Below are 23,814 nucleotides of genomic sequence, written 5' to 3' on the forward strand. Positions count from 1 at the left end.
AAATCTCCTCTTTGATCACAGTCTCCTGATCTCCAGGTCTATAACCTCTTTCACACTCACTTCTTCAGTCTCTAGTCCCTCTCTCACTTCCCTTCATCCACTATTTCTCTTCTGTCTTTGCATCTTGCCACAATTTTTAGCCTGAGTTTCACGAGCAACACGATTGACAAGGCACCATTCTCCACATTTGGTTGACTCCCCGTTGACTTCTCAAACCCTTGCAATCTGGCTTCCATTACTCTACTAAAAACACTCTCTCAAGGCTCACCAGACCTGAAGGACTTTTCACAGTCCTCAGGTTCTTTAATCCTTTTGCAGTTTTGAACACTAGTGACTACCCTTTCTCACTCTGGGTTACTATGCCTGGCCATAACCCATGAGTTCTAATTTAGCCTCAGACACTTACTAGCTATGTAACCTGGACAAGTCACTTAACTTCTGTCTGCTTCAGTTTCTTTAACTGTAAAATGGGGATAATAATAACATCCATCTCTCATGGTTCTTGTGAGGATCAAATGAAATAATATTTGTAAAGCACTTGATACATTTCCTAGTATATAGTAGGTGTTTAATAAATACTTGCTCCTTTCTTCCTTCATTGGTTCATTATATTACTACAATCCTAAGCATAGGTGGCCCCCATCAAAGGCTCTGTCCTGGTCCCTCTTCTCCCTCTCCGTACTCTTTCCATTGGTACTATTACCTGGTGCCATTTCCCCCCATTTATCATCATTCTACATATGCCTCTTTAAACCTCTTCCATATATACATATAGTATATATATATAGTTTTAATTTTTTTCTGAAACTATAAACTTACTTACATCTCCAATGACCTGTTGTACTAGTGATCTCCAACTGCTTGTCCCTGTAGTATATCAAATTCAATGATAATAATTATAATAGCTATCATTTATAGAGCACTTTAAGATATTCAAAGTGCTTTGCATATGTTAACTTACTTTACCCTCACAACAACCCTAAGAGGTAGGGTTATTATTATTCACATTTTATAGATGAGGAACCTAAGTCACAGGGAGTTTGTCACCTGACCCAGGTGGTCACATGGCTAGTAAGTGCCGGAGGCCAAATTGGAACTCAGGTCTTCTTGGCTTTGAATACAAAGCACCACCTAGCTCCGTCCATTCAACATGTCCCAAACTAAACTCCAACCTCCCTGTCAATATTTCCCTCCTCCAAACGTCCATATTTATGTTGATGGTACTGCCATCTTCCACATCCCCCAGGCTTGAAACCTTACAGTCACATGGGATTCTTCATTCACTCTTGTCCTCCAAATCCACTTAGTAACTAAATCATATGGATTCTATGTCCACAACATTCTCTTTTTTGTACATATTGTGTTTCCACCCAAGTGTCACTCTCATCAGCTTTTACCTAGTAGCTTCCTAATGGGTTTTCTTGTTTCTGGCCTTTCTCCCTTCTTCGAGATGCTTCCCTTTCAAACTAATGCTCTGTTTTATCCCAGCGCCCAGGTCTGCTGATGTCACTACCCTCCTAAAAGACTTTCACTAGGTCCCTATTGCTTCTGGGATAAAAAGCAAATTCTTTAATGTGGCATTTAAGGCCCTTTGCAATCTGGCTCCAACCTGCCTTTCCAGCTTCATTTCACGTTGTTCCTCTTCACACACTCTATATATGTTCCAGTCAGATTGGACTACTTGCCAGTCCCTAAGCTTCATACACTTCTTTGAATTTATAAAAGCCAATAATTCCTGAGTAGAGCAACAAGGTAAAATATAGTACAAAGATCTCATTAAATAATTGGATTTGATCTTGGGCTCTTCTGGGTCCATGTGTCTTTTGCGCTCATGTCCTAGCACTTCTGTCCGCTAAATTGATTCCTTTGAGACAGAGTTTAGTATAAAGGAGGGCAGTGTTGAGGTGAAATGAAGTGGGGGAATCTCATTATATTTGTAGCTCAAGTCATGTGGAAAAGCAGTTTGCCATAGTAGAAAAAAGAAGAGGAGGGGGAGAGAGTAAAGGAGGAGGAGGAAGAGAAGAAGACGAAGGAGGAGGAGGAGGAAGAAGAAGAAGAGGAGGAATAAAGGACTCTGAACTTACTTAATGAAAATATGGAGGGAAAGGGAAATTTTGCTTTGACCTTCAATGTTCATGTTTTTTCCCAGTACTATGTAACACCGATGGATATCCAGAGTATAAGTTGATTTGTACTTTCTTAGAGAAAATGAAAAGAGAAAGAGAAAACATTTCTGATTTCTTGGCCAACAGGAGAGTGTTATTAGGAAGAATGGAATAAATGTTCCTTGGAAAAAATAAAAGGGCTCCACGGAGAAAATAAAGAAGAGAAGGGGAATTCTCTCTCGTTTCTAGAGTTTGGAACACAAAAGAATGTGATATAAAATAAACGAATTTTTAAAATGTTTAAGCTTATGCTATGTGAAAAACACTGGGCTAAGCACAGGGGATAAAAATAAAAAGGCAAGGCTGTCTCTGTTCTCAAGCACTCCAGTTATAATAGAGGGAGACAACACATCTAGAAACAGGCTGAGGGGCAGCTGGCTGGCTCTTCCTCTCTTAGTCACAACTTTGTTTATGATTATTCAATCTTCATAGTTTGCTGCCCAGGTAACAGCCTGTTATAGGTATTTATATACCTATGTATAAAAATATTTCCTAAATACACAAATAATAGATATTTACAGCTTCAAAAGAATTACAAAGAACAGCGCACTCACTCACTGCTATACCCTTACGCAGATTGTACACTTTGTCAATATTATGATCAAAATCAACGTAAACTGAGGCATAACATTCTGAGCACAATTTATTGACAAAGCATGAATTTGCCAATAAACACGGTCTCTGCCTCCTCAGCAATGCTAAGACCCCTAAGGAGTTCTTTTTTCTAGACAAAAGGAGGAGCACCCAAAATAGAAGGCAGCACCATGGATAGGGAAAACAGTATGATTGGTTACAAGATGTGAGGAACAATATGAATGACTGGAAATTGGTAATGAGGGGCTATCAACTGCTCCTCTTTTCCATCTCCAGAAACATTCATTGTTTGAGTCCACCTGCAAGGACAGTTTAGCGATAGAGGACCAGACGACCTTGGATAATAGGCCAGACTCTTGGCTTCCACCTGCATCCTTCGAGGCTAACAGGTTTCCTTGAGGTAAGACCAGAACAGTGATTATCAGGAGAGCTGAACTTCTAAACTTAGCTCAGAGATGATGAGTAATTTACAGGAAAGTTGAATTTCCAAGCTTAACTCTGAGACAAGTGAAACATGACTCAGGCAGTTATAAAAATGTTGGCAGTGATACAGAATGAAATCAATAACAAAATTGAATCAGTTTGATTTTCCCAATTTTCACTAGGAATGCCTTCCCTTCTCCCCCTCTCTAAATCCAATCCACCTTTCAAGAGCCAGCTCAAGTTATAACATCTTCATGAAACCTTCTCAACTAGACCATATCTTCTGGGTGCTCCAGCACTGGGAGCATGTTTTATATTTCTTCTGTATAATCCTCAGAGTCTTGCATAGGGCTGAATACAGACTAGGTGTTCAAAATATACATGTTGATTGACTGATAAAAGTAGAGAAACCCAGTAGCTATAATGGTTTGGGCAAGGGTTTCCCAATTCTGCTCTGAAGTTCTGGTCATGGGTCCAAATGTTTGCATCTGGTACAGATAATTCTTGGATAATGCAATGGGACCCTATCTCTCAAGCTTTCAACTCACTGCAGTTACTTACCTGTATGTCATCAGTCCCACCCAGTATAAAAATGTCTTTGGCATCTCGATGAGGCAAAACAATGAATTCTGTTGTTTTCCAAGAATCTTCCACCTTGTAAAATAATAACATTTTGGTAGAATTAAGTCATTTTCCAAATAAATAAATATACCATAAACAATAACCATGTTACCAAAGCGTATCCTTCATGTAAAATATGACAATAAAATTTTCATTTTTGCTATCTGGTTTTTAAAATCATTGAGAGATAACTTTTTAAAAAGTCCTTTAATCTTCATTTTCATAGGTGGACAAGTTCAGCTGAATTTAGAATGAAAATGGAATTGAATGACAACTTCAATAATAGCAATAATTTAAAGGTGCAACTTTTCTGTTGGAATCTTATGAATGCAAAAAAGAAGGCTTTATACTGCAAAGGGAAGAGAGGGAGAGAATTGCCACCATCGATCTGAGAAGCCCAGATAACACAGGAAAGAGTAGGTACATAATTATCGTCATTATCAGCTTTATCATTATCATCATCACAGCTAGCTTTTATCTAATGCTTTAAGGTTTGCAAAGCATTTTGCATTTGTTATTTCATTTGATCCTCATGAAAATTCAGTGGGTTAGATGCTCTTACTATCTCAATTTTACAGATGAGGAAAGTGAGGCACAGAGAAGTTGACTTACCCTGGATCACACAGCTAGAAAAGTGTCTCAGGCAGGAGTTGAACTTATTTCTTCAGTAATCTAAGTCCGGTTCTCTATTCACTATACTATACTACTATCTATATATATATACATATATATATATACTATACTATACTATACTACTACCTATACTATACTACCTAGCTGCTCCTCACAGGAAGCATTGCACAATAAAGGCCAGGAGACAACATCCAAAGAGACAGCCATAAAACCCTTGGCCTCAGATGTCTCTGTATAAATACAAAAAGCATGGGTAACAAACTTGATGATTTATGGAACCCAAAGGGTTGATCTCAAAGGTGTCACTGAAGCTTGGTGGGATGAGACTCAATGATTTTATAGAGGCATGCTATAGACCACCTAGACAGAAGTAGGAATTAGATGAGGAATTTGGGAAACAAAATGCACATTTAACATGGATGCATGCTGCTCTAATGATGGGATAACTAGCTGGATATCTGCTTGTGCTCTCTCTGCCAAGCAGCTCAGGTGAGAAACTTGAGATTTGGTTTCATGTTAATTTGCTTTTTTTGGAAAAATGGAAGAAAGACAAAGTGATCTTCTATTTTAGACCTGACCCTAAACAATGAGGAGGAACTAGTTACTAAGGTAGAAACAGTAAGAACCATGGAGACAAGTGAGTTGGAGGTGGAAAACCCAGAAAGGAAAAGCCAAAATGTATGTCAGAGAGTGGAAATGCAACTGAAGTTATGTAATACAGAGAATCTTGTTCTCAATGAGCTCAAATAACTAGGCACAGATGAACTCATTCCTAGAGTTCTAAAAAATGGTAGGCCCAATTTCTGAGTGCCTTTTGGCATTTTAGCTCTGAAGAGGGTAGGAGAGATCTCATAGGATGGAGAAAGGCAAATGTTATCTAAATGTTTTTTAAGTACAGGGGGTAAAGATTACAAACTACACATCAGTGCTTGGACACTATTTTAAAGGTGTAGTTTGTGAACTCTGGGAGAGGAAAAGGGAAGCAGTAACCACTAAAAGCTAGCATGGGGGCAGCTAGGTGGCTCAGTGCATAGAGCCCTGGCCTTGGAGTCAGGAGGACCTGAGTTCAAATCTGGCCTCAGACACTTGACATTGCTGTGTGACCCTGGGCAAGTCACTTAACCCCATTGCCTAGCCAAAAAAAAAAAAAGAAAAAGAAAAAAAAAAGGAATGAAAGCTAGTATGGCTTCACCAAGAACAGGTAGTGCTAGATTAACATCATTTCCTTTTATTGACCCAGTAATTAGCCTGGTAAATAAGGGGAATGCTACAGATTCAGTGTCCCATTTATTTGATTAAGTCTCTCATGTTCTTGTGGGTAAGATGGGGAGAGGTGGGTTAGATGATAACACACTTAGGTGAATTTGGAACTGATTGAATAATCTGACCCAAAGGGTAGTCATTAATATATCACTATCACCTTGGAGGGAGGACTTAGGTAGAATGACCCAGGTATCTGTTCTTGGTCCTACACCATTCAAAATTTTTACAAATGACTTGAAAACAGATGCTATGTCTGTCTACATAGAAGTCAACACATAGCTTGAGGAGATGGCTAACATTCTGGATGGCAGAGACCACATCCAGCAGTATATATATGTTCTATAGGCTAGAACAAAGGGTTGAATCAAAGAGGATAAATAAGACTAGCTTTAGATGACCTAGAGCAATCCTACAACAGTCTTCTTTATATTCATCATATGATTTCCAGCATCTGCTAAAGTTGTGGTTTTGTTTTTTACCTTTTTGAGAATTGTCTCTAAAGAGGCTTCTCCGGAGGCCTGCCCAGAAATATCCTGAATCTCTTGACCAAATTCAAAAACATTTATAGTAATGAGACGTTGCAGAGTTAATGGATTTTCGGGATCCACAAGGGTAACATCAACTATCTGCTCGATAGCTGCCCAGTGTCTTGGCTTCAAAAAGGGGTTCCTCAAGTCTGTGATCACTGGAAGCTAGAAAACAAAAACAAAGGATATTTGCTCCCATTTTAATGGTGAAAGATGCTGGAATTGTGAATGGGATCAAAGAATGACCTTTAATGGGTTGATATTAACCTATAAAGGAATATACAGCAGGGCACTAGATGAAGGGCACAGAAGACATGCTACCACTTCAGATTTCATTTGGGTGAAAGAATTCAATAATGAACAGAAATTTAGGTTTTTTATGGATTGTTTTAATGTTAATTTTCAAAACAGTGACATAATTTCATATACTTTCATAGAATGTGCACAATTTAATGAATGCTTATAACTTAAATGGCTTTAAAGACAGAATAATGATTAAATATTTAATATTACATTAATATTAATTTTATACTTATTTTATAGCATAACATTAATATTGCTAATGTTAACAAACATTAAATAATAAAATGGATGGTCCATATATGAAGATAATACCATTTACTAATTCTCAATGGAAATGTGTAGTGAATAATTGCATTCTTCCATCCCCAAGAAGTGCTGTGCTTTATTTCTGGGGTAGTTATAGAGACCTCTTGGGCCCAGGCAGACAGATCCCTTAGGGGAAGAGAGGGGAATACAAAGGCAAGAACAGGATGAGAAGACATGGGTGATTTGCAGTCTAGACCATAAGAGGGATCTACTGAAATCTTCATGTGTGCTGGAGGAAGGAATGTGACATGAAAGAGGAATAGCTCTCTGGTTCCATTGGTGGCCATGGAATCACTCGATTATTTCCAAGTAGATGCAATCGACTCTGGAAAGCCCTTTCTATCTTCTTTACCCATCCTCTTTACCACCCTTCAGACTCGTGATGAATGAAATAATAGAGCTGGAAGGGACCCCAGAAATTAAGTCTAACCTCTTCATTTTACAGATGAAGAAATTGAGACCTACAGAGGTTAAATGACTTGCCCAAGATCATACAGTGAGTTAATTTCAGAGCTGGAGCAAGAGGATCTTTAGATATTTTCCTCTACAGTCCAGCGACTTTCCATAGTGTACAAAGCTATCTCCCCTTCTGCATGTCTTTAAGCCAAACTCATCAGCTAAAAAGTAATTTTTCTTGTTCTTCTTACCTCCAAGTCAGAAATGTAATGATAGATTATACTTAACCACCCACATACTTCAACCTAATCCCTCTTCCAAGCAGGAGAATTCATGTGATGGATGGTTGATTTTAGGAAAGCCTGTGGCTTTGAAACAGGGAGGGTGGGGGGAGAATGTAAGGTAACAGGGATAGGGTAAAAAGAGAGGCTGAGAAAGAAAATAGTGAGTGAAAATAAGATGGAGGGAAATTCATAAATAGTAATTATAACTTTGAATGTGAATGGGATGTTTATAGTGGTTCTCTTTGTGGTGGCAAAGAACTGGAAACTGCAGGGATCCTCATCAGTTGGGGAATGACTGGACAACTTGTGATGTATGGTTGTGATGGAATACTACCGTGCTATAAGAAATGATGAGCTCAATGATCTTAGAAAGGCATGGGAAGACTTGCATGAAATGATGAAGAGTGAAATGAGTAGATCCAAGAGAACACAGTATTATTTTAAGAACAACTAAGTCATTCTGACTATTATAAACACACAAATTAAGAATAAAGAGCATATGAAGAAAGATGCTATCTGCATTTAGAGAAAGAAGTGATAAATAGAAGCATATATCAAATAATTATATATATATACATATATATATTTGTGTCTAATGGTGGCCATCTGTAGGGCATGGAGGGAGAAAGGGAAGAAGAAAAAGAAAAAAAAAGAAATTTACATGATAACATATATTTAAAAGGAATAGCAAGTTGTACATAATAGATTTGCAGTTTCATGTGTAATCATCTTTTTTTCTCATACTGTGTTATGGAAATACTTGTTTTATTCCATAAATTAAAAAACTCAGTCTTTTCTCTGTACAAACCCTTACCCACATTGAGCCCCTGATGATTTAAGTAGCATTATGTCAATGATGGCTGATTGGCTTGAGGACTATCATCTGTGGCTTTATGACAGTTTTCTGATTCCTTTTTCTGCAAACCATCAGCAGGACTGTGACCCAGAATATGGAAAGAATTCCCCTACCATGGTCACTTACTTTTTCCTTCATCATCTCCACCTTAGCCTTGAGCTGCGGCACCACATTATTAGGGGGTAAACCTTTTTCCAACTGATTCACAAATTTGGAGTACTTTGAAACTTGAGAATTTAGAGTCTCTGGATCCAGAAATTCAAATTTACACTGTAAGAATAAGAAATCAATACATTAGAAGTTGACAATGACAAGTGTTTTTAAAAAGAATGAGAGAAAAGGTAAAATGAGTAGAAATGAGTTCTAGTCTTTTTCCACTTGATTCTCCTCCGCATACACTTGCCAATGCAGGCATATCGGTCTATCGATGGTCCTTGAACAAGGCCCTTGATCTTGGGTCCCTGGGCCTTTGTAGCTGCTGTCACTCCTGCCCGGAGCTTTACTGGCTTCCTTCAAGTCAGCTCTAACTATCTCTCTTTCCAAGGTTCGTTCACCAAGTGGCTATCCTCTCACTTAGGGATTGCTTTCCTTCTACTCCGTCCATACCTAATAATTTTTGTGTTGTCTCACAAGGACTGTTTTTGCCTTTCGGTGTATCCACAGTGCTTAGCACAGTGCCTGACACATAGTAAGTGTTTAATAAATGCTTATTGACTGGCTAGACATCAAGTCTATCTCCTTTACTTTACAGATAAGGGAATTGAGGCTGAGCAAGGTTGAATGACTTGACCAAGGTCACACAACTAGTAATGGTCTGAGACAGGTTTTGAACTCCGATCTGCCTGAATTCAGGACCACTATGCTACTTTACTGACTTAATTATTAAGTGGAAAACTTCATTAATGCAAAAAATGTGCTGGTAAATGTTTAAGAACCAGCTTTCCAAAAAGTGTATGCATTATATACTTTTAAGTTTAATCTGAATTGTTACTATTTTCTCCATCATTTTCTTAAGTCTAGACAATCCACAAAACAATAAACCAAACCCTGATTTGCAACCTTTGCTGATCTCCAAGGGGTAGACGCTTGTTCTGAACATTTAACAATCAGCTCTGGCGAGCCTGTCCAACTTGACTCCAGCATATCCTTGGCTATGTTGGGTGGTTACGGGCAACCCACCCTCTTTATGTCATACACTGGAGCCTCAACCGAACAGTTTGCCTCCATCAAGCATCGAGGACGAAGAAGATTATTCAACAACCTGCCTAAAAGAGAGCGGGCGGTTTGCGTTGCTGCCAAGGCCAAGCCCCACTGTAGATGGCTACACTCAAAGTGTGAGCTGGGCTTTCTTGCAGAAGGCTATGGGGCTCGAGGGGCAGCCCTCCCCTCTCTGGGCTATTGGGGGGAATGGAGGGGTCCTCCAAGGAAGAAGAAAGGCTCCAAACTAAAAACAAAGGAGAGGAATCTAAAGAGGCAGGGCTGAAGGTCGCCTTGTGCTGGTGGGCAGGAGAATATGACTGCATATGAGAAAGACGCCCTGAGAATGCTGAACCGAGAAAGGACGGGAATCTTCCTGCAGAAGGGAAATGTGGACCTTCGGAGTACTGTTTTGGGCCACTAGGTGGCGCCATATTGCACAGAGTGCTGAGCCTGGAGTCGTGAAGACCTGAGTTTAACCGTGACCTCAGACACTTACTAGGTGTGTGACCCTGGGCAAGTCATTTATCCCTATTTGCCTCAGTTTCCTCATCTGTCAATGAGCTGGAGAAGGAAATGGCAAACCACGCCAGTATCTTTGCCAAGAAAGAATTGGACACGATTCAACAATCACAATAACCACCTGGTGCTCCAAGGAGTGGGGGTGTGGATTCTGCCCTCTAGCCATTAACGCTCATCTCCCTCCCACCCGAAGCCGGGTTCCCGGCTATGAGAGTCAGCTTTCATCTTGTCTTGACTAGAATCAGGGCCCCACGTCACTTCCCAGCTCCTCATTATGAGTTGTCCTCTCCCATTAGAATGTAAGGTTCCTGAGGGCAGGGAAGGGCTTGCTCGTATTGGTATCCTCAGTGCCCAACATGGTGCCTGGCACATAACACCTAAAAAAAATCTCTCAATCTCTGTCTGTCTGTCTGTCTGTCTCTCTCTATCATCTCTGTTTCTATTCCTGTATTTTTATCACCTGTATCTCTATACTTGCACCTCTATCTTTAAGTATTTTAAAGGTTCTCATAGGAAAATATGGATTGGATTTGTTCTGGCTTATCTCAGAGGGTGGAACCCAGGTATAGAAAATGCTGGAAAGCAGACTTCAGGTGGAAGTAAGAAAACTTTTCCTGACAATGAGAACACCCCAAAAGTGGAATGGGCTGCCTTGGTGGTAATGCAGCCAGGCTCAGAAACCTTCAAGGGAAGGCTGATGGCCACTTGTACACCAGGTACATAGCAGAAGAAATCCTTGACAGCTTAGAGTAAACAACCTCTGAGAAACCATTCAGCTCTGAGGTTCTGTGGTGCTGTGAATATCATCCTTCATTTTCATACCATGGGACAATGTTGTAGGTTATTCTGTTCTAGAATAGAGGAAGCATGTAATAATGGGTAGAGAGACAAGATAGAAGAAGCCAGGAAGACCTGGCTTCCAGTCCTGCCTCTGGGACTCTGGGCAAGTCTGTTAACCTTTCAGTATTCAAGGTCAGTGGTACCAAACTCAAATAGAAATGGGGCCTACTAAACAGTACCTAAGGATCCCTGAGGTCACTATTGACTTAGAAAACCACATATTAATATTATCTCTGTTTTATTGTGTTTTTACTTATTTTTACATTTTAAATTTTTTTATGTTTAATTCATGGAATAAAACAAGCATTTCCATAACATAATACAATAAGAAAGATGATTGCATATGAAACTGCAAATCTATTAGGTACAACTTGCTATTCCTTTTAAATATATAACAAAGTTATCATGTAAAAGTCTTTTTTTTCCCTTCCTTCCCCCACCCCACAAGTACTTGTAGCCTTTCTCCAATTGATTGTGAATTCCTTGAGGGCAGAAATTGGTTTTTGCCTTTCTTTGTATCCCAAGTGGTTAGCACAGTGCCTGGCATGTGACAGGAGCTTAATAAATGTTTTTTGATGTATTTTTAAATTTTCTTTTATTTTGTTAAATATTTCCAAATTACATTTTAATCTGGTTCAGATCACACTGTAGAGCACTTGATACTCTAGTCTAAGAAATTCTCTAAGACTATAAATTACTGAGAAAGTGCTGATCTACATTGGTAGGGAGAACTTCCTCATCTGTGAGTTCTTTGTGTCAATGAAATTACAGGTCTAGATCCTCCCCTAGTCTTAGAATGAAGTCTTTTTCCTACTTCTATAATGATTCCTCCTTGGCCCGTGATAGAGCCTTCATGTTTCATACAAGACCTTCCATAATGAATTCTGCTTTATGGTAGATCTCTGATAATGTGAAATTCTGGTGAATCACATGCATAAGCTGGAGAAACTTTCCTTCAAGTTTGAGATACAGAGTTTTAAAGACTGACTTCTTAGAATGTTACAAGTAGAATCTTAGGAGTCATTTAATCCAGTGCCTTCCTTTTAAAGATGAAGAATGCAGGAGGTTAAATTAGTTGGTGGTAGAGTGAATGCTACTTCAAAACCAAGTCTCCTGATGCCCAGTGCAGTGGAATTTGACCTTTAATACAACTTCAGGGGAAAAAACATCCAATTTTGGCCACCAGGTTTAACATGTAAGCTTGTGCTCACTTATTTAAGAATTAAAATTATAAGAGTGTATCTTTCCTCTACCTGTAACCAGTCTTCTTGGAGGATGTCCCATTCAGAGAGAGAATCCCAGAGCAGCTGCTTTAATTTCAGCTCTGCACTGACTTCTTCAAGAGCCTCAAATTTAGACACTTCTACCTTTAGGAGAAAGGAAAAAGAATTAATCAGAATATGTTTCTCTCTGAATAATGAAGTAAAGAAGCATCTTTTAATTCTCTGCCTATAGAATTAGTCACACAGTTTCCTCTTCATGAAAATAAATGCTTTCCTTTAGCATTGGTGCAAAAAAAAAATAGAATTAGACACACAGGCAAGGACAAACCTGCCAGTTATTGGAGTCTGTGGATAGCAAATGGACCCAAAGTGGAAAGAAAATTACAATAGCAGGAAACAAGGGCTAATGTCTCTCTTCCCCTCACCTCTCATATCCAATCAGTTGCCAAGGATCGCTAATCCTACCTCCACTTGTCTTGCTTCCTTCTCCTTCACTCACATAGCCACCATCCTAGGCATCAACTCTTGCCTGGATTATTGCAAAAGGCCTCCTCATTGACTCCTCTGCCTCCAGCCTCAACCTTCTCCAGTCCATCCTCAAATTGATATTCTTACATGGAAACTGATATTCCATATCACTCCCCTGCTCAAGAAGCATGATTTCCTTTTGTCTTTTAGATAAAATACAATAACTTTTATAATCTAACTTTAACCTCTCTTTCAGGAATAATTTTGCATCTCTCTCCATGTGCCCCTCCATCCCCATATTCCAGCCAATATGACCTTCTTGTGGTTCCTTATGCATGCCTTCCACTACAGCTTCCTTAGCTTGGAATAGGCTGCCCACTGTACCCAGAATGTTCTCATTCCTCTCCTTCACTTCTTGGATTCTCTAATATCCTTCAAGGCTTAAGCAATTGCCTTTTCTGATACCCCTCCATGGTTATTGCTTTACTTCAACCAAAGTTACAGTGCCTTTATTTCGTGTATATTCTTTATTTACTGATCTATGGATATGCTGTATCCACCAAGTAGACTGTAAGCTCCTTGAAGACAGGGACTGTTTTTGCGTTTTTTTTTTATATCCCTGGTGCCTAATAACACACAATGTATGTGTAAATGCTTACTGAATTCTACCGAAAACTGAATTGAAATTCAGGAAAGAGACAGCGTCTGAGTTGGATCTCCAAGAAAGAGAATGATTCAACCAGTAAAGGTGGGGAGAGAATCTATTTCAGGCATGGAGGAATGGTTGTGCAAATGCATGGAAGTGGTAGAAGGTTGGACTAGATGGAGAAATGGCTGATAGTCCAGTCTGGCTAAAACACAGACTTTGTAAAGGGGAGCAGTAGGAAATGAAAGGTGGAATAGAGCTAGATTGTGGTGGACCTTCAATGCCAAGAGAAGGAGCTTTATAATTTTTAAAAAATACATTTACAGATGTGGTCACCTTAAAATTTTTCTGGTAGGATTTGTACTGGAAAGCACGTTTCTGGAGGTCATCCAGAGTCAGCTGTAATTCACGTAAAAGCACTTTTATTTTTGTTTGGTCGGCCGCAACGTCCAAAATCTGTGGATCCTGTGAAAAACAAAACAAAATAAAACATTGATCAGCAGTGGATAATAAGTCTTTTGGATATGTGTTGGACATAACAAAGCCTGGGGTCCTTGCTATGTATTAAAGACAGGAATTTGGAACCAAGGATGAAGGTGAGAGGAAGAGTGCACTGAGCTTCCACTTAGGATTTCTGTTCCATCTTTCTTTCTTTGCTTTCATTTGTTTGCAAGACCAGAGACTTTTGGGCTTAATAAAAACCCCAGACCCACATCACTCTTGTGTATTTTCCTTTTGCAGAACTCTCACCCTTTGTCTGGGGGGGATGCACACAATTAACATCAAGAAATCAAGTAGGAGATACAAGAATTTTCTAAACTTAAGTCAAATAGAGTCATGGGACAAAGACCTCACTCTGGAGAACAACAGGAGGAATTTCAAGCACAATTAAAAGCCTTTTGGTGCTACTTAGAGGGATGGTTGTTCTGTGATCTTAAAGAGAGGAAGATTTTCCCTCTGGGGACACAAATTTACCTTCTAGGTTCTGGGAATTGACACGTGGATAGCAAATGGTGTAGCATTTTTTTTTACTTCCTATTTGATACTGTGTGTGTAAAGGGCTGTCTCTCTAAATAGCTTAAGAAACTTATGCCTTTATGTGGGCTCTAATAAAAAAAGAGATGGTGTACAGATGTGTTCTCCATTCTTCCTCAGCTGAGGATTCTAACTGAAACCAGAAACTGGAAGCAGAGAAACTCCACAACCACATGCTGCCCCACTGAATCATAGCTGGCAGCAATTGTTGGACCAAGGGAACATGGCCTAGCGGTGACTACGACCTCAACACCTCCTGGCAGAGACTATCTGCCACGTGAGACCAGCATGGAATACTCCTGGCAAGAGTACTATGTTGACATAACCAGAAAACATCAGTGACCCTATGGGATCAGGGCCATTAGTTGTCCTTTCCCTCATATGGCCTTTGACCTAGTTTCCCTACAGGTGTGCCTCCTCTACACACAAACACTGGCTATATTCTTTTCTTCCCTATGGATTCATCTATTTATTCTCCCTGGACACATCATGTTCCCTCTGTGTGTCCCTTCGTACATGTTCCTGAAGCGTGTCCATTTTTCTACTAAAAGTATGCATATTTCTGAGACGGTATATCTCAGGTGCATAGGAGAAATGTTGTATTGCTAATTTACTTACTCTGCTGTTAAATAAATTTTTTTTTGCTTTAAATTAATTGCATATTTGGCTGACTAATAAAAATAAACAAATTGGTAGGAGTTCATGAGCTATAGTTTGAGTTTAGATGTTGATCCACATAGTATCTGGAATCCACAGGATCTTAGCTGTTCTGGGACCCCATGTACAAAAGAGGGGGTGACCCATTCAGGACATCCACTTTAGATGACCTAATAGTACAGAGCTCCAATAGAGAAAAACAATTTCTATTGAGGTGTGATGAGACAGCTGTGTTTTCCAATAAAATGAGATAATATTTGTAAAGTGCTAAGCACAGTGCTTGGCACATAGTAGGTACCATGTAAATGCTTAATCTATTCCCCAACTTTTCTCCTCATGAATCAGACAAATTTCTAGATTTGTTGATCTCTAAGACCCAACCCAAACGTTTTATGATTTACTAATTCTTCTAATATCTCAGGAAAGTAGTTCTCAGTGATTGTTCCCGTTTTTCAAAAAGAAAGGCTTTGAATGGCAACCCAATACACACATTCATATGAGTGGATATGGAAATAAAAGGCAAAGAAATTAGCAAGCCCAAGCTTCACCCTCAAAATTTGTAAACATTCAAATTACATCCTCCTCATTGCCCCCAGAAATCATCCTTCCACCATACAATTAATTCCAGTCAACTAAAACCTTTTTTCAAAGCTATGACTTTAAAAAAAAAAAAAAGAGAAGTCAAAGTTGCATCTTGAAGATGACTGGAAACTAATTGCACATATAAAATATGATGATAATCAAAATCTATGAGAAAATATAATTCAATATATAAATTTTGTTTTACAAGGAGTGGTGGGAAATTCATTCAGGTGTACTTTCAATTCTAAAAGTCCAAGTTTATGGTACCTATACTGTTACACAAAACACTATGTAGGGATAAATGCTCAAGACACTTCCTGAAGAATAATCCTTTTTTTCCTAAGTAAAACAATGAGACCAACATTGGTTGAGCCAATATATACTGAGAGTCACATGGTGTGATTGTAAGTGCTTTGATTCCATGTGGCGGCACCAATTTCCCAAACAACAGACGAAGAAAGGGTTTTTAAATACCTGGGCTTGGAGCTTTACTCCATTCACTTCATTATTTAGCTCATCGACATCTTTGTCCAAATGTTGGCAGAACAATTTAATGCTGGCATCTCTTTCACCCACTGACTTATCGATAGCATTTCGGACTGCGACAATCGATGGCTTCATGGTGGCAAACACGGCAAAATCTTCAGGGGGTGTAGGAACTTGATACTGTTCAATGAGCTTATATATTTTAGCAACGGTGTCGGCTTCATCTTCAAGACTTTCAATCTAAAGGCGAGAGCATTTGATATAGGAAACTCCCAACTTTTTGGAATGAATCACTATTAATGTGTCTTACAATTTTGTCAATTATCTGTGGACCTCTGTACTATAAAAATAACACCCTCTCAAGCCTGGGCATAGGAGATGAGAATTTACTGTTATAAGTAAATAAAATGTACAGTAACAAAGTCCATTTCACAGATGCAATCATATAGGCATAATCATCACTGCACTGCATGGAAACCAGAACAAAGAACCTAGAATTGTAAAGCCAGGAGAAACTCTAGAAATCATCCAGCCCAGAGGAGTTAAAAAAGAGACCCCACAACACTCCTTAGTGTGGCCCAAAGCAGATTAAAAAGTAATTGGGAAATAGTTAACCAAATAAATAAAAACACACTAGAACATAGATAATGTTAATGTGTGGTTTTCTAAGTTAACATGCAGCCCACAGGCATCCTTATGTATGGTTCAGTGGCTTCTGTTCCTATTTGAGTTGGACATCAATGCTCTAGTTCAAGCCCTTGGTTTTTACAAAGGAGGAAACAGAGTCCGAGAGGGGGAGTAACTTGACCAGTGTCACAAACATTAGTGACAGAGGAAAAGTTTCTGACTCTCAGTCCTGTGCCCTTTCTATCATACTATAGGGAGAAATAGCTCACACAAATGACTATAACTGTTATGTTAATGGAATCAAATAAAGGTTTTTTTCCCTCTTCTATTCGTTCTTCACGAGCTATAAAAAGATCCATTGTCAACAGTCTGACACCGTGACAGTTTCATTTCTCTTTGTCTCTGTCACTCTGTCTCTGCTCTCCCCCCTTCAGTGTCTCTCTCTGTGTGTCTTTCTCTTCTTCTCCCTCTCTCTCTCCCTCTCCCCTCCCTCTTCCTCTCCTTTCCTCCCTCCTCTCCTTTCCTCCCTCCTCCCCCTGTCTCTATCTTTGTCACTCTGTCTCTGTCTCTTAGTCTCTTTCTGTCTCTCTGTGTCTCCTTTCCTCTCTTTCCCTCTCCCTCTCTCTCCCACTTTTTCTCCCTCTCCTCTCCTCCTTCTTCTTCTCCTTCTCTCCCTCTTCCTCTCTTTCTTCTCTGTCTGTCTGTCTGTCTCTCTCTGTCTCTCTCTCCCATCTCTCTGTCTCTGTGTGTGTATGTGTCTCCGTCTCTCTTCTCTTTCTCTCTCCTCCTTCTCTCACACACAGACCTCCTCTGGTCTGTATGGCATGCCTTAAATGTTTGGAGGGTATTTCAAGACATTTAGGAGTTAAGTCACATACTTAGACCAGGGATAAACATTACTTGCACCAGGTGGTCAAGAAGTGATTTGGTGAATGTTTGCTTGGGATGATAGATGGCACACCTATTCTTCCCCTTGCATTTCATCTTGTAGCAAATGTCCTTTTCTATAGCTTCAAATATGTGCATAAACTGTTTAACCATTAGCTTCTACAGTCTGTTTTGTAGCACTGTCTTAGCGTTAGTTACACATCTGGAATCGAGTCTGCTTCCATTCACCATCATGTCCTTTGTCTGTCTTGTTGTCATGTGTTAGTACAACATAGGAATTTATGTGCCCACCTGGTTGTCCAGGGAAAGGTGGGGATATTGGTCTATGGATCCATTAAACCACTCTCTCTCTTCTGAGAAAAACTGCCTATTTATTCATTGGGATCAATATGCCAAGTGTCCCATTGTTTATTGCCAAAATAACAATCTCAGAGGAGGCCTTCCTTCTTACCCTGAAAGATCCCTCCACTCCACTGCCTTGTCTTCCCATTGGTGCATTCCTTCCAGAACATATTTTTATTCAAGTGCTTTATTGTCCTACATAGTGCTGGCCAACAACTATAAGAAACAACTTAAAAAAACCCAAGAAAACAAAAACCAAAAAACATGTTACATATTCCTTCCAGAACATTCTGAGGACACACTGAGGCCAGCTACTTCACTACTCTCCCAGCTCTACTCCTGACTCTCCTCCCCTTCTCAATTCATTATCATGTGTTGTCTTTTTCCATTAGAAAGTAAGCTCCTTGAGGGTAGGGACTGCCTTTCTTTTCTCTTGTAGTAGTATTTCTAGTATGTAGCATATGCCTAGTATATTGTAAGTACTAAATAAATGCTTCTTGACTGACTGTTAGAGTTGACACAGTATTGACCATTGGAGAAAACTAGGTAATCCTATTTACGCCTGACTCATGCGTACACACATACACACACACACACACACTCACTCACACATAACACAGAGCTTCTAGGGGGATCGCTATTGAACATAGATGAAGATGAATGTCAATTTATGTAGAAGAGAATTTTCCTTAAAGCAGAAATGCACATTTTACATGTACTGAGGATAGGGTGAAGAAACGGTCTCTAAGTCCCCTTCCCACCCTAAGATTCTATGCTTTAGATCAGAAATGATAGATCGTCAAATAGCTTATATTCCACGAAACTAGAATTATAATGGAAGTCATATCCTATCTATCCTTAAAAAGGTGCTTTTCTTCCACAAGACATCTAGAAAAAGAATATATAGCAGAAACTGATGAAATGTGATATTTGTGAAACATTGCAAACCTTAAAGTTCTATATGAATGCTAGCTAATATTTTTATCATGATATATCATATTAAATTTGCACCAGTAAGTATCTCCTTAAATTCATGATGTGTTGATGCATTTACCACATTTTACATTGCATTTCCTACCATTTGCATTCAGATTTCAAATGGATAATAGATATCTACAGTGTTTACTCTAAAGTGAGCTCAGAAGAAGACTGAAGTTCCTATAAAAGGTACTAAAGTTCTGGGACTGAAGACTCCAAAGTTTAAGTTCATACAGCCTCAGATTCTCTGAAATCTCTTCTATAATTTCTTATGGCACAATATGGGACTCTTGGGGCAGTACGACCTTCCAAAGAGTGACATGACCATAGACAGGAGTAAAATTCATTCTAAGAGAGTGACACTGTTAATAAAAAACAACTGTGAAAGATTAAAGAACTCTGATCTTTGCAACGACCAACCACGTCTTCAGAGGACCTACGACAAAGCATAAGACCTGCCTGCTGACAGAAAGAAGATGGACAGAAGGGTCAGAAGGAGGCACACTTTTCCAGTCATGGCTACCATGAAGATTCATTTTGTCTGGCTATACTTATTTCTTACAAGGGTTCTCACCCCTTATTTTCTCTTGGTTTTTAAATTGGGGGGGTGGGTGAGAGGGGAGAGGTGAGGAGGGTAGCAATAGTGAGACTTAAAAAAACAGAAGGGGCCATTGTAACATTCTTCAAAATTCACAGAAGACAAGGAAGTCCAGAAGGAAGCACAGAAAAGCAGGATAGTTTTGAAAGTAACACGTAGAATTTATTATGTACTTTTAAAAAAGGAATGTGATGTAGAAAATTGCTGTCTTATATTGATTTCTATTTTTATGTTCTGCTGTATGTATAGAAATGTTCTTTTTTTTGGTGTTTAAATTCAAAAATTTTAAAAACATGTAACTGGAAGGGGGAGCTAGGTGGTGCAGTGGATAGAGCTCTGGCCTTGGAGTCAGGAGGACCTGAATTCAAATCGGGTCTCAGACCAAACACTTGACACTTACTAGCTGTGTGACCCTAGGCAAGTCACTTAACCCCAATTGCCTTGCAAATAAAGAAATAATACATACATACATACATTCATACATACATACATAAAATAAATAAAAATGTGCAACTGGAGATAAGAAGACTTAGAAAAGAGATATTGTGAAGGTAAAAATGACAAGGTTTGGCAACAGATTAAATATATGGGGTGAGCAAGAGTTAGGATTCAAGAATGGCACAGAAATTGAGAATCTATGTGTCTTCAACAGTAATGGGAAAGTGCAGAAGAGGGAAGAGCTGGGGGAAAAGGTAACAAATTCTATTCAGAATATGCTGAATTTCTACATGCCTATGAGACACAGTTCAAAATGTCCAATAGTCAGTTGGTATTGAAGATTCAAAGTGAGACTAGGACTGGAGTTACAGAATTTTGAATCAGATGGTAATTGAACCTATGGAATTAATAAGATCACTTTGTGTGGAAGTATAGAGAAAAAAGGGGCCCAGGACAGAGTCTTGGAAGACACCCAATATTAGTGAGCATGACATAGATTTAATTCTAACAAAGGATATGGAGAGGTGACAATCAGATAGTTAGGAGGAAAACTGAGGGAAAGCAGGATCATGGAAACCCAGAGTTTTGAGTACAGGAATGATGTAATAAAATTGATGTATAAAAAAGACCAAAGCACTGGATTTAGAGTCAAGAAGACCTGAGTTCAAATCCCAATTTAGATACTTACCAGCTGTGTGACCAATTCACAGCCTTAGTTTCCTCACCCGTAAAATAGGGATAATAATGGCACCTACACCTCATTGGGTTATTGTGAGGACCAAATGAGATAAGACACATAAAGCACTTTGCAAGTCTTAAAGTGTTATATAAAGAAATGTTAGCTATTATTATTAGCTGTAATTAATTATGCAGCAGAGTAAAGAATACATTGGAGCAAGCAGAGAATATTCAGGTGGCTATTTCAGGAATCTAGGTATAAGAGCCTTTACTAAGATGATGGCAGTGGGAATAAATGCTCATTTCGTGATGGAAAAGCATGAGTTACAGATAAGAGAGGAATAACATGTATATGTTAATATATACATTAATACATACATATGCATGTTTGTATGTGTCTATATACATAGACATGTGTATGTATATACATATACACACACAAACACACAAGCTTCATTTGAAGAATGTGACCCAAGGTCACATATGCTCTCCAAATTTACGTTTGGTAAGAGTATTCAAGACACTTTGATAACAAACACAAAGAAAGAACGATGTTTCCCCAAAGCAGTTTCTTCAGCCACAAGATATGGTCCATTCATTCGTCTTAGATTAGGCACTCACCCTGTCCTGTATTTCATCAAGGAAGTTCAAGCTATTGACATATTCGACAGTTGCAGTTGGGACAAACTCGAGTTTGTACTTTGCATCTTGGGCCTCAGAGATAATAGCATCCACTTTTTTCTTGCTTTGGAGAGGAAGCATGTTGTTTATGACCTAAGAAAGCAAAAACATTGAAGGAAAATCTTGAAATTCCACTTTTTTTTTGCTGTATGTTTTAGATTAATCTTGAGTGTTAGACTATGGGCTCCTTGAGCGCAGTGACCATTTTCTGCCTTGTTGTTGTATCCCCAGCCTCCAGTACTGTGACTGGCACCACCGGTGTGGCTCAGGTGGGTGACTTTGTGGAGTGCTCCCAGGTGGGCTGAATGCTGAGACCTTTGCGAGGGGTTCCTTTATATGTAAGAAATTAGAGGGAAGAGGATAAAATTGCAGAATTTTAGGAATGGAAGAAACTTCCAGATAATGAAGTCCAACATATTTACTTTGAGACAACATTCACTTGGCCAAAGTCACACTGCTAAACAATGACTGTGTTGGGGTCCTAGAACTCAGGACTCCTTGTTCTGTGTTCTAGCCACCTCACCACATTGGCTTTCTAGAGGCAGAGCAAGTCCTCCTGCCCGTGTATCCGGGAAACCCCATAGTATATGAGAACTATATTAAATTCCTGGATTACTGAGATTTGTCCATGTAGGGAAAAATCTCTAAGCATGATTTCATGCCAGAGAAGGCATGATCTCACAATCCTTAAAATGTTCCTGCACATCCTGGAACCAATTAGAATTCCTGGGGATTTAGGCCATGTGGGTCCAAATGGTGGCCATAGAAGACCCACACCTAGCACATTGAACTATCACCCAAACACTCCTGGAGTGTGATGACTTCATGGGAGGTGGGGAGAGGATTGAGAGAGGGGGCTCATATAGAGGGGGAAAAGTCTAGAAGAATAACCCTAAATCCTTGTAAAACAAAGTTTTGGATCAACCTTTCCCTAAAACTGGGAACAGAAAGGAAGAACTGAAGAATTTATTTTGAAAAGAAGGAATGGCTAATAGTCTGGTGCTAACAGTAAAACATTGTCAATACTAGAAACAAAATACTGCCGAGGAGCTCATGTTATTGCAATATGTGACTTTCAGACAAGAATAGAGGCTACACAGTTTTCTGCTTACTTACTTCCAAGCAACGCATTGGTGATGGAATTAGTTTCTGTTTCATTTTTTTTGTGTCAATAAGCAATAATCCTGTATTTCTGGTAGGCCTTAGACTTAAGGCATCCTTGTGTTCTCTATGATATTTTTCTAGTTGTTCAGCAAAGAAGTGAACACCTATATAAAATAATTTATTACATAAGCAATGTGTTAGAGTTTCAAGGATTTCAATATTCAACTCATCATGGATTAATTTCATACATAGATTATGCTACATTTTAGTGTCTATGCTTAGATATGTAGCAATAATTCAATTTTTATAGTCAATGCTGGAGGGGATGAGAAAAGATAGGTACACTAATAAACTGTTTGTGGAGCTATAAAAGGATTCAACCATTCTGGGAAACAATTCGGAATTATCCTAAGAAAGTAACTAAAATTTCTAAACATTTTGACCCCTAGATGCTACTGCTAGGTCACTTTTCAAAGACAGAAAGAAATATCACATATACAACAAAATATCCATAGCTATTATCTGTGGAGTAGCAAAGAACTGGAAACAAAGTAGATTGGGGAATGGATAAAAAAATTGCTTTACATGAAATTAAAGAAATATTACTGAAACACAAAATGATGAAGATGAAGAATTCACAATAGCATGGAAACACTTAAATGAATCGATGCATAACTAGGAAAATAATGTGCACAATGACCACAGCAATGTAAATAGAAAGAATGCACACAAAAAGTGAAAGTGAACAATGTGTCATCATAATGACAAAGTCGGAACCCAAAGATGAAATTAGAAAATTCACCTCCCTCCCTCCCTTTTTTCAGGGATAGGGACTATGGATGTGGTACATTGCATATTTTTTCTTTCCTTCATTTTTTACTTATTTATTTTTAGTTTTCAACGTTCACTTTTATAAGATTTTGAATTCTAAATTTTTCCCTCTTCCTTGCCTCTCCCCCTTCAAGATGGTTTGCAGTCTGATATAGGTTATACATGTACAGTCATATTAAACATATTTCCACATTAGTCATGTTGTGAAAAAAGAATCTGAATAAAAGGGAAAAACCACAACAAAGGAAAAAAAGAGAGAAAATGGCATGCTTCAATCTACATTTAGAGTCCATAGTTCTTTCTCTGGATGTGGATAGCATTTTCCATTATGAGTCTTTTGGAATTGTCTTAGATCCTTGCATTGCTAAGAAGAGCTAAGTCCATCAAAGTCAGTCATTGCACAATGTGGCTGTTACTGTGTACAACGTCCTCCTGTTTCTGCTCACTTCACTCAGCATCAGTTTATGTAACTCTCTCCAGGTTTTTCTGAAATTCGCCTGCTCATCATTTCTTAAAGAACAATAGTATTCCATTATATTCATATACCACACTTTGTTCAGCCATTCCTCAATTGATGGGCATCCCCTCAATTTCCAATTCTTTGCCAGCACAAAAAGAGCCC

General features: G+C 38.9%; 1 protein-coding gene across 1 annotated transcript in view; it reads right to left on the minus strand.

Annotated features, from left to right (window-relative positions):
- Window positions 1–23,814, minus strand: part of DNAH6 (dynein axonemal heavy chain 6) — a 236,355-nt gene that overhangs the window by 171,905 nt on the left and 40,636 nt on the right. Inside the window, exons 13-20 of the mRNA XM_027846132.1 lie at window positions 22,374–22,525; window positions 21,198–21,350; window positions 16,016–16,267; window positions 13,604–13,732; window positions 12,184–12,297; window positions 8,498–8,641; window positions 6,179–6,391; window positions 3,744–3,836 (exon numbers count right to left, since the gene is read on the minus strand). Coding sequence (XP_027701933.1) covers window positions 3,744–3,836; window positions 6,179–6,391; window positions 8,498–8,641; window positions 12,184–12,297; window positions 13,604–13,732; window positions 16,016–16,267; window positions 21,198–21,350; window positions 22,374–22,525 — 1,250 coding nt within the window. The remainder of the gene's footprint in view (window positions 1–3,743; window positions 3,837–6,178; window positions 6,392–8,497; window positions 8,642–12,183; window positions 12,298–13,603; window positions 13,733–16,015; window positions 16,268–21,197; window positions 21,351–22,373; window positions 22,526–23,814) is intronic.

The sequence above is a fragment of the Vombatus ursinus genome, unplaced genomic scaffold, assembly GCF_900497805.2.
Source record: "Vombatus ursinus unplaced genomic scaffold, bare-nosed wombat genome assembly UNPS02015066.1, whole genome shotgun sequence".
NCBI lineage: Eukaryota > Metazoa > Chordata > Mammalia > Diprotodontia > Vombatidae > Vombatus > Vombatus ursinus.